Here is an 11,689-nt window from a genome sequence, read left to right as displayed (position 1 = left end):
GTAAAGTGTTACCGAAAAACTGTATTTTAATTAAATCAGAAAACATTACACAAGCCATTTGGAAATTTGAAATGTGTATTTTCATTTCAGCCTGTGAAATGTGCATTTCTATAGCACAACACGTATACAAAAAATGATATAAAATCTTGATTAAACACATGTACAGAATATTTATACAAAGGTAAATCCCACATATGATAATGTGAATGGTTATCCATAAATGCATCATATAAAAATCATATAAAAGCTTCAAATGCACTGTAACAAAAACAAACAAACAAAAAAAAAACAAAAAAAAATGTTATAAACACATCACAGTTGAAGAAAATAATCACCACACCGCAGAAATTCTTCGTATACATACTTGGCTCTTTGACTTAAGTAATGAGTTCAAATAACACTACTCAGATTTTCACATTGTAAGCATATAAAATGTGTAAAGTACAACTGAGTCCTTACAAACACAATATAAAAACTCCAAGGAAAAGCAAGGAAAATATTTTTATGATAATAATCTGATAATACAGACACAATTATATGTATTGTAAAGTGGACTTTGTTTCCTTGGATTATTACGTTTGACCAGTGACTGCTATCTGCAGAAACTAGCGTGCTCACAGTTTGGTTTCGTCCTGTGTCAGAAACTTGGACTGTTTGAGAAGCTGCATATGTGATAAGCTGAGTAACTCCACATTTCTAAAGCTTTACTTACTTACGTCCCACAAGTAGACATTCCCATCATTCTATTCAGTTCTGTCTTTGCCCTCTAAGGACCATTTGTGTTGCACTGTCCATGTGATACACTGACCAGCTGTTTGGCATCTTTCATTTCTTGGAAACTTTCACTTTTCATTTGTTTCATTTTCTCATTCTGTTTCTGGGTTGATTGTATCTTACAAAGAACAATAAAAGACAGCAAGAAACAGACAAAGCCACCGAATATAAAGAATATCTGGAGTCCAAGGAATCTGTAAACCAAAAAATATTTAACACATGTAAGTTTACCTGCTGGAAAAAAACAAAAACAAGTATCAAACTGGTAAGGCTGGTCTAGTTTAATGGTTTTAGAGGGGAGTTTGGGGAATTTTGAAACTCGGTAGGCAAATGGATCATTTGCGACCAACAAATGTTTTTTTTTTTTTTGTATAAAAGCCATACTAATACATAGTACACATACATAGTATACATAGTATACATATATTCATGTATAATTCATAGCAGTGTAACTAAAAATTGTACCTTTGTCTGAAAAGGTCTAAATCGTAGTACAGACATGATGTTGTGTCATTGCATTTGGTTCCCCACTTAATGCATGCAGTATCAATTGCGCGGCCATACAGCACTGGTGCTGGGAGGAATGCTGTCAGGAAATTAAAGCTCATTGTTATTTCCTTGCACTTAATATAACAGTACATCAGCGCAAAATATATGCACTGTGAATCTTTACCACACACACATTCATCACTGTCAGAAAAAAGGTGCATTGCTGTGGCTATGTACAAAACCGAAAAGATACTAATATGTAAGGTACTGATATGCACTCTTAAAGTTCTGATATTTAAGGTACTAATATATATCCTTTAGGGGTAAGTAAGGTACAAAGATGGACCCTTTCCCTTTTGTACCTTAGGGAACCGCCCCAGTGACAGTACTGTACTTTTTTTTCTTTCTGAGAGTAATGAGTTACATAAAACATAAAAGACCAGGAGACTCATAACTAAAAATCTCAAATATTGATGTCTTAACACACCTCTTCCTGTCAATGATATGATATCTGTTGATGGTTGCTGAGATATTAGGCTACAGTTTTTTTAAGAATCACTGAATCATAGCAACTTTCACAATACTAGGAAAACTTGTTATATACACAAAGACAGATAACACTAAACGGGTCTGAATATGCCCTTAAAAAATGCACCGGTATGTCGAAACACCATCACTTTTTATTTACTTTATCATAGTAGGTGGTGTGTGCCAGACTCAAACCTGCATTAACTTCATAAGCATCATGACATGTGAACGGCTGCACAAAAGGCTCTGCTTACTACTCGTATCTTTTGTTCACTTGAACTCAGCGCCTCGTATTATGTTTTGGCCGTGACAAAAAATGTGACGTGGGTTCAGCATGATTGACTTGTTTTGCTTACCGAGTACTCTAAAGAGCATGAACTGAATTCCCAGGGCAAAAGACTTGTCTTCTGGAGTCACAGTCCTTAACACAAACAAACAAACCATATTTAGCATCAGTTTGGTAACACTTTATTTCAATAGCCCACTTTAGACATAGTAAACTGCCTGCTATATATCTGAAAAACACTTTATTTTGATGGTCCGCTAGCCACATTCTACTGACAATAAGCAACTGTGTTCTAGGGGTGTTCTAGGGATGGACTAGAGAGGATAAAAAACCCCCAACAAAACAAACAAAAACCTTCTGTGTCCAATCTCTAGAGTGGATCTGGAATCCATCAAATAGACTGCGATGTAAAACCAAGGGGCCAACTGAAAAATTCCTGAACAAGGCAAATTGCCTTCTTGCTGTAAAGCTTTCACTTCCTTTCCCTAGGCCCAAGGCCCAGATAGGTTAATCTCCTAGACAGGTGGTATAGTATATTTCATATTCATCCTACTTCAGGTTTGGAGAGCTGTTGTAATTTACTATTACTATTTACTACTAATACTCCAAAGAGAGTTAGTTGAAATTTAGTTGCAAATAAGCTTAAGTTGACATGCAGTTGCAAAGTCCCTTATAGTAGAATGTCTGAAGAGGGCGACTGAAATAAACAACCTGTCCTCCAAAAAAATACGACTCTATAGGTCGTTTTTCAAGCACCTTATTACGACCTATATTTACGTTTTAAAGTCATGCGCCCTCTAGCTGGCGTAAAGTTAATGACCGTGTCTTGTTACGTCTGACGTCATGAAATGACGTATGACTATCATTACCAATCAAAATGCGTGTTCATTTTAATGCAATGTGTGGACTTTTTACCACCATTTGTCCTATTTCCATTTAGCAAAAATATTGTTTTTAATTTACAACTACACCCACCCCATCCCTAAACCTACCCAGTGATTAATAGTGCATACACACTTTTTATGGGCACATGTGTTCCCTGGGATCGAACTCACGATCATATGATGACGTTGTTGTTCTAGTACAATGCTTTACCAACTGAGCTATGCAAAACCTGAAATATTAAGCAGATAAAAGGGAAAAATGCTTTTAAATGAAAGTGTCCTGCTGTCAATAGGAGGAAAACTTTAGAAAATGTTCCTGTGCGTCGTACTTAATTGATTAAAATATGGTCGATAGTGGCGCAACTTTAGTAAACGCTCATATGGGTCGTATTTCAAGGAAGTGACAAACGACCTATATAGGCGTATTGATGGAGGACATGTTGGAAATAAAGTGTAATCCAATGGTTTATACATAACTTTACGACATTTGGCATATGAATAAGACATGCCACTTCCATTTCATGAATGTACAAGCTCTTTGAAATCTTTTTGAACATATCCCTTGAGGCTTTTTCCAAAAGTAAGGTCTGTTTAAGAGCCTGTGGTCTGTCATTACGCTGATGGCAGCTTTTGGTGAAGTTGACAGGGCTTGCACAGGCAGGTTTTTCACTATGCTAGAATGATACTATGACGCATTATAGCTGAAGGGCATAAGCATGACAGATGAGGATCTTATCTGGATTTAGAAGGCAACATCAATGAACAAATTAGTCATTAAAGAAAATAAAAGGTCAAACAGGGTTATGATTTAGTGCTCACAACATAATTTTAATTTCAAAGGTTCTATTTTTTTAGGAAACTTCTTAAAGAGTTTATTTTATTTTTATGGAAAATGTATTAATGCTAATTGCAATTTTGATTTCATGCATAATTCTTGCACAAAAGGAAAAAAATATTCATTAATTGCAATGAAGTTCATTGCTCTAATAGAATTAAAAAAATATATTACTAGCATTATAAAATATACATATTTTTAGTATGCTGTAGGTAGCAACTATGCAATTATTGCACAAGCTACAACCTGTTAAGCGAGTTCACCTTGTCATTCTTTCTATCAGACAAAACATGCATGTTCACTGACATACATTTTCACAGTAGCAACCTTAATTCAATAATTTTTTTCACATAAATGTATTTTTTATTTGATTTTCAAATAACATGACATTATCACTCATTACACCTAAAACCATCTGTCTTAAGACTTAAGAAAAACATAGATTTGTAACTTAAAAAAAAAAAAAATGTATATGTTATATATATATGTTAAATATGTTAACGGGTTAGTTCACCCAAAAATTTAAATTCGGTCATTAATTACTCTCTAATGTCATTTGACACCTGTAAGACCTCCATTTATCTTCGTAACAAAAACGAAGATATTTTTGTTAAAATCCGGTCCGAGAATATAAAACGTCTCAGTTACGTATGTAACCCCATTCTTACGGGGAGACGTACGTCAGAACTGAGCCGACGAATGGGATCCCATTCGTCGGTTCAGTTCTGACGTACGTCGAACGTGACCGACTGAAAGGGAACTATTCTCGTTGCTTCATAAAATTATTGTAGAGTCACTGTAGTGAGATGGACTTTGTAAGGATGTCTTTAGTGCCTTTTATGGGTCTTGAGAGAGGAAATGACATTGGTGTCAATGAAGGCCTGTCTGAGCCATCGGATTTGAAGATGATGAAGATTTCGAAGATAAACGGAGGTCTTACGGGTGTTGAACGACATGAGTAATTAATTACAGAATTGTCATTTTTGGGTGAACTAACCCTTTAATAATAATGTTGGCATGTAAACACTATTTACAAAACAATTCGAAAAATTAGAAAGTCAGACCTGATTCAGATTCTTTAAATAATTTTAAGCAATTGCCCTTTTATTTTCCTATGGCCTATGGTGTGAACAAAAATGTTTTGGATTTTAAAGATATTTTCCCTCACTATATATTTGTCAGATATTCACAATGCCAAATTTTTATAATCATGAAACTTCTCCACTTTTTCAAATAAGCAAATATTTTAACATAACTTTCAATTCAGGTCATATTTGCATGCAATGCACTGAAAATAAAGGGAAATACCTGAGGATCATCATAAAAGATGTAGTGTGTGAAAGTGAAGCCACAAAGCATGTGATGGAGGACAGGATCATGAAGGGAATTAGGCGATTGTTACAACCATTTCCACATGGTCCTGGTAACGCAAAGCCTGGAAAACCATTTTCCAAGCACTTACAATCTGTGTAGTTCTGTGGGAGATATAAAGACATTCAATGTCATATCCTGACAAGAGAAATATAGTAGTTTTATTAGGTTATTGATGCCATTGATTTAGCGTCATTGTAACCATTGCCGTTAAACGAGTTCACCTTGTCACTCTTCCTTTCTTTTTTGTGTGTATGTGTGTATCTCATATTTGCAGTGAATTAAAAAAAGAAAAGAAAAGGATTGTTTGGATAAACTTGTTTCACTGATAGATAGTAAAATCGAGCAGCTATTTTTTTCTTTCTGCATTATAAATGAGTAACAGAGACTTCAGCTATCAACCTATATATCCAGCATCAAAGGAGGTTTGCCGTATGACATTTGTCTAATGGCCATGACCGGGAGTTAACCACCGTGCTTATCAGGAGAAAACATTGTTTATTTTGAGTGCAATTAAAAGGAGAAAGCATGCAGGAAGTGTTTGGGCTTTTTCATTTTATGTGAGGCCAATGAAACTCTTTAAATGTAAAATAAAGGAAAACATCGATCCAAAACACATATCATACATATACAGCCACACACAATTTGAAGTGAAAGTGTAACAGATTGAAAATGTCCAACAATTTGATCTAAACATGATATCTGCGAGAAACAGAGCTAGAATTCATTCTCTGCAATGTGTTTCATGTGCAAAGGTTAGTCTGGTTGTTTGTCTGGGTAGTATGTTGTTTTACCATAATTGGTGGCCAGGCCACTAGAACTAAAAGGAAATGGAGATGAGGCAGAAGAGGTGGGATTCGGAAGAGATTAAAAAACATGGGAAATAAATTTACTTTGTCCATGGTTTTACTGAGGCCCAATACATGTGGGGAAAAAAAGACTGCAAATCTTCTCTACTTGCATGAATACAAAAAGCATTCTGTCAAGTGAGGATGAACCCACTGGCTTTAAGGTGCATCAGTGGGCCATTAAGGAAAAGTCCTGCTGCGGTGGAATTTGTCTTCTCATCAGGGAAAACTGGTGCAGCCGAGTGGTGGTAAGAGAATCTCTACACTCCATCTAACCCCATTCTACCTTCCTCTGGAGGTCCCACAGCTGTTTTTTTACACTTGTTTTTATACATCCTAAAGCAAATTCAGCTTAAGTATTGAATGTGTTATTTCAACTCTCACAAAGGTCTCCTGATGCTCTCAAATTTATTTTAGGAGATTTTAACTGTTCTTTGAAAAATTGTTTAAGGACTTTGTTACCAGTCACGAGTCACCAGTTTGTGGACTGTTGCACTAGGAAATATAAGACATTTGACAAGTGTTATGGCAAAAGATTAAAGGTTAAAGATGCCTTTTCTGCCTCTATGCTGCCCCCATTGAGAGCTGATCATATTATCGTTAATCTTCTGCCCAAATATCAAAGACTTCTTGAAAGAGAGAAGCCTCAGGTTAAGACTGTAAAGATTTTGAATAAAGAAAGAAGTATGTGCCTTTAGAGATGTTTTGAGTGTACTATGTGGGAAACATTTGATTCCCCAGATCTAGATACTTATGTGGTCTCAGATTATATACATACTGTAATTCCTCAAATAAAGACCGGGGCCTTTATTTACCTGAACTGCCGATGGGAGCCAGATTTTTTTGAAGCAGGCTTTTATTAGAGGCAGGGCTGTATTTCTAATTCCATCTGTTTGAAATATAATTGCTTTATGTAAACCGTTTTCAATTTAAAGTGATCGTTCCAGTGGACAAATATCATTGATTTTTTTAAGAAACATTTGCAAAAATATCACCATACAACAAAATAATATGCATTTTTTGTAATTCCGCACGCAGCTCCGCATCCGAAGATGAACGAGTTCTCAGCGAATCTAGCCGAGCATGACGTCTCATCACACCGGCCCCCAGTTTGCACATACAAATTAGGTGCTTATATTTACTGAATGAGCCTACAAAAGCAGAAGTGAAGTTAATAAACGTAATTTCGGGAGGAGTACGCCCATCTAATCTTTCAATTAATACCAAGGTATAAAACCAGCAGCTTACCTCTTCCCCTTTTTGGTTCCTGAAGCATTTGGCCTGCCCAACTCTGCTTGACTGGCTGCGCTGCTCATTTCACCTGTTGATCTCCAGACCGCCGGTCTCTCCGCTCCATATAACACCTCGCTCAAGAAAACCTCTCTCTTCTTCCATCTAGAATCATCACGGGGCCCGGTCGATCCTCATCGTGATGCATCGAGGCCTTCATCATCATCAACATCATCCTCTTCAGCAGTAACGTTAAGCCTCGTACCTCCTGCTGAGAAATGGTCCGTCAACGCGCTCAGGCAAGCGTTATCCAGCGCGGGTTTTCCATTTCACCCAGAGGAATTCAAAGCGCAACTTCACGATCTGCTCGTGTGTTTTCACCAAAAACTCTCACTTTCACGCCGCATTCAGCGTTCTCGCAGCAACACGCAAACAACAACACAAACAACTGCACGATCTATACGGTCCGTTTCAGTTTCAGTTTCAGCCGGCAGCCGCAGCTGCCGACGCTTTCACGTCCGCCCCTTAATTCGGCCGGCATTATCGCGGCCGCAGACATTAGTTCCGCGTCTGCTCGCAATAGTTCCACGGCCTCTTCGACTGTTACCTTTCACCCTCCCACAGGTAAGTATAGCTTCTTCTGTTCTTCTTTCCACGCTTCCTTTATTTCTGTGCTTTCTGGCTTTTATTCTCTGTTAAATCAAGAAAAGCTATATAATACATTTCTCCTCTGCTATTGGAGCAGGCCCAAAGCGTGAGGCTGCCTCCGCAAACGGTCCTGCCCCCCCTCCCTTAATTTCTTCTCTGCTATAGGTGCAGACCCAAAGCGTGAGGCTGCCTCCGCAAACGGTCCTGCCCCGCCCCCTTTAATTTCTTCTCTGCTATAGGTGCAGACCCAAAGCGTGAGGCTGCCTCCGCAAACGGTCCTGCCCCGCCCCCTTTAATTTCTTCTCTGCTATAGGTGCAGACCCAAAGCGTGAGGCTGCCTCCGCAAACGGTCCTGCCCCGCCCCCTTTAATTTCTTCTCTGCTATAGGTGCAGACCCAAAGCGTGAGGCTGCCTCCGCAAACGGTCCTGCCCTCCCCCCCCTTAATTTCTCCTCTGCTATAGGTGCAGACCCAAAGCGTGAGGCTGCCTCCGCAAACGGTCCTGCCCTCCCCCCCTTTAATTTCTTCTCTGCCTTAAAATTTTTCTCTGCTATAGGTGCAGACCCAAAGCGTGAGGCTGCCTCCGCAGATGGTCATGCCCCTCCCTCTCTTTTCTTTTCTCCGCCGCCATTGGAGCCAATCCAAGCATGGGGTTGCTCCCCAAGCTTTCTATTCTCCAACCTTATTCCATCCAGCTTCTGCTTCCTCTACAGTTTATTGCCTCCTTCTCAGCTGCATTGCTCTTACAGTTCCTACTACATCATTGCTATGGATCCATCACCTGTCTCCCCCAAGCCTCCGCGCCTCAATTACCCCAGGTGGTTGGTCCCAGTATAGCTCATAAGCCCCTCCCCTCCATGGTTTCTAATGGATACGACTTGAACTAAACAATCAAATTACACTTTATATTTTCCAAGATGTTTCCTGTCCTTTAAGGCAGTTTTATCACTATGATTTTCAAGTATTTGTTTTAAATAAGTTTAGCTTAGTTAGTTGTTTGACGCTATAAAAGTTGTCACTGAGGAACCAGCAGACTTTTTCAGGAGAAGAGTGGAGTTTTTATCTTAATTTCTATATTTCCCAGATTTTGGCATAAATATTAAGAGCATTAGCCCAAAGGTGGACACCGTTCCAACCCCAGCATTGCAATCCTACTGGACAACTTGGAGAGCTTTTTCAAATAATTCCTACAACCAACTTGTTTTCCCAAATTCTCCCTCTTTTTCAATTTTTGATGTCATACGAGATGTCCACCCAATCTAGTACCATCAAAGTCTATCTCGGCTGCTTTAAATTTCTAATCTACAACCATCCATCCGACCATCTATGATCTCTAAGTTTTAAACAAGAACACCATCCGTTTCCTCATCAAAAGCAATAAACGGATCAATTTAAAAAACTGCCTTTTTATTCCTATCTTCAATCTCCCGACACCCATCCAGCAATATCAATATCTTTCCTTCTCCCTTGCCACAGGGAGGTGCTGATCTCCTCACTTCTCGACCCGCTGTTTTCTGATGAGAACAACCTTCCTGTCACCAGGCAGTGAAGTTCATTAAAAAGCTTCAGCAGATCCCCACCCACTCTGGTAATTAGGCTTACTTATATTCACCTCACTTCTTCCGCAATGGAGCAGACACCACCGCAGGCCAAAAAAGACTGCCACACCATCAATTAAACTATTGGGTTGGTGGTCCTCAGAGGCCTTTCGATTTTACTTTGTTCGGACCTCAGCCTCATCAAACAAGCCATCTTTGCTTGACGCTGCAGTGCTCTGCCAATTTGATACTGCTGCTGCAGTATTTGGATTTACTAGATATCACCATTGTAGTCCTTCACTTAATGCCACAGTCCCTGCTTGATGCTCCAGGGCTTCGCTTGCCACTACAGTGCTCCTCCAGTTTAATGCTGCCACTGCAGTGCCCATTATTATTATTTAATGCTGCCACTGCAGTGCTCCGTCATTTTGATGCTGCCACTGCAGTGCTCCTACTATTTAATGCTGCCTCTGCAGTGCTCCTCTTATTTGATGCTGCCACTGCAGTGCTCCTCCAGTTTGATGCTGCCACTGCAGTGCCCCTACTATTTAATGCTGCCACTGCAGTGATCCGTCAATTTTGATGCTGCCGCTGCAGTGCTCCTCCTATTTGATGCTGCCGCTGCATTGCTCCTCCAGTTTAATGCTGCTGCTGCAGTGCTCCTCCTATTTGATACTGCCACTGCAGTTCTCCTCCTATTTGATGCTGCCTCTGCAGTGCTCCTCCTATTTTGATGCTACAGTGCTCCTCCAGTTTAATGCTGCCACTGCAGTGCCCTTACTATTTAATGCTGCCACTGCAGTGCTCCTACTATTTTATCCTGCCACTGCAGTGCTCCGTAATTTTGATGCTGCCACTGCAGTGCTCCTCCACTTTGATGCTGCCACTGCAGTGCCCCTACTATTTAATGCTGCCACTGCAGTGATCTGTCATTTTGCCGCTGCTGCAGTGCTCCTCCTATTTGATGCTGCCGCTGCGTTGCTCCTCCAGTTTGATGCAGCCGCTGCAGTGCTCCTCCTATTTTGATGCTACAGTGCTCCGCCACTTTGACACTGCCGCTGCAGTGCTCCTCTTATTTGATGCTGCCGCTATAGTGCTCTTCCAGTTTAATGCTGCCACTTGCAGGGCTCCCCCCTTTAAATGCTGCTGCTGCAGTGCTCCTCCAGTTTAATACTGCCACTGCAGTTCTCCTCCTATTTGATGCTGCAGTTTTCCTCCTATTTGATTCTGCCACTTCAGTTCTCCTCCTATTTTATGCTGCCGCTGCAGTGTTCCTCCTATTTTGATGCTAAAGTGCTCCGCCATTTTGATACTGCCGCTGCAGTGCTCCGCCACTTTTACACTGCAATGCAGTTCTCCTCTTATATTGATGCTGCAGTTTTCCTGCTATTTGTTTCTGCCACTGCAGTTCTCCTCCTATTTGATGCTGCCGCTGCAGTGTTCCTCCTATTTTGATGCTACAGTGCTCCTCCTTTTTGACACTGTCGCTGCAGTGCTCATTCTATTTGATGCTGCCGCTACAGTGCTCCTCCAGTTTCATGCTGCCACTCCAGGGCTCCTCCTTTTAATGCTGCTGCTGCGATGTTCCGCAATTTGACGCTGCTGCAGTGCTCCACCAATTTGATGCTGCAGTTCTCCTCCAGTTTAATGCTGCCTCTGCAGTGCACCTCCTATTTAATATTGCCACTGCAGTGCACCTTCTATTTAATACTGCCGCTGCAGTGTTCCTCCTAATTAATGCTGCCTCTGCTGTGCTACTCCTATTTGATGCTGCCACTGCAGTGCTCCTCCTTTTCGATGCTGCAGTGAGCCGCAATTCGATACCACCGCTGCAATGCTCCTCCAATTTTATGCTGCCGCTGCACTGCTCCTCCATTTTTGATGCTGCCCCTCCAGTGCTCCACAATTTGATACTGCCACTGCAGTGCTCCACCATTTGATGCAGCCGCTGCAGTGCTTCGCAGTTCGATGCCGCAGTGCTCCACAATTTGATTCTGCCACTGCAGTGCTGCGCCAATTTTATGCTGCAGTGCTTCTCCTATTTGATGCTGCTACTGCAGTACTTCGCTAATTCGTGACTTCCGCTGCAATCCTTTGCTTGATACTGCCGCTGCAGTGCCCAGTGCTCCACAATTTAATATTGCCACTGTAGTGCTCCTCCAATTTGATGCAGCCGTTGTAGTGCTTCTCAATTTGATACTGCCACTGCAGTGCTTCGTTATTTGTGACTGCCATTGCCATGCTTTGCTTGATAATGCT

At 40.6% G+C, this 11,689-nt stretch overlaps 1 protein-coding gene across 1 annotated transcript in view; it reads right to left on the bottom strand.

The window, feature by feature from the left end:
* Positions 1–522: 522 nt before the first annotated feature.
* slco2b1 (solute carrier organic anion transporter family, member 2B1) overlaps positions 523–11,689 on the bottom strand; it is a 38,495-nt gene continuing 27,328 nt past the window's right edge. Inside the window, exons 12-15 of the mRNA XM_067423355.1 lie at positions 5,105–5,271; positions 2,148–2,212; positions 1,240–1,360; positions 523–968 (exon numbers count right to left, since the gene is read on the bottom strand). Coding sequence (XP_067279456.1) covers positions 767–968; positions 1,240–1,360; positions 2,148–2,212; positions 5,105–5,271 — 555 coding nt within the window. The 3' untranslated portion in view covers positions 523–766. The remainder of the gene's footprint in view (positions 969–1,239; positions 1,361–2,147; positions 2,213–5,104; positions 5,272–11,689) is intronic.

This window comes from Pseudorasbora parva, chromosome 18 (assembly GCF_024679245.1).
Source record: "Pseudorasbora parva isolate DD20220531a chromosome 18, ASM2467924v1, whole genome shotgun sequence".
NCBI lineage: Eukaryota > Metazoa > Chordata > Actinopteri > Cypriniformes > Gobionidae > Pseudorasbora > Pseudorasbora parva.
The sequence above is the reverse complement of the archived record's forward strand: the minus strand, read 5'-3'. Positions and strand labels throughout refer to the sequence as shown.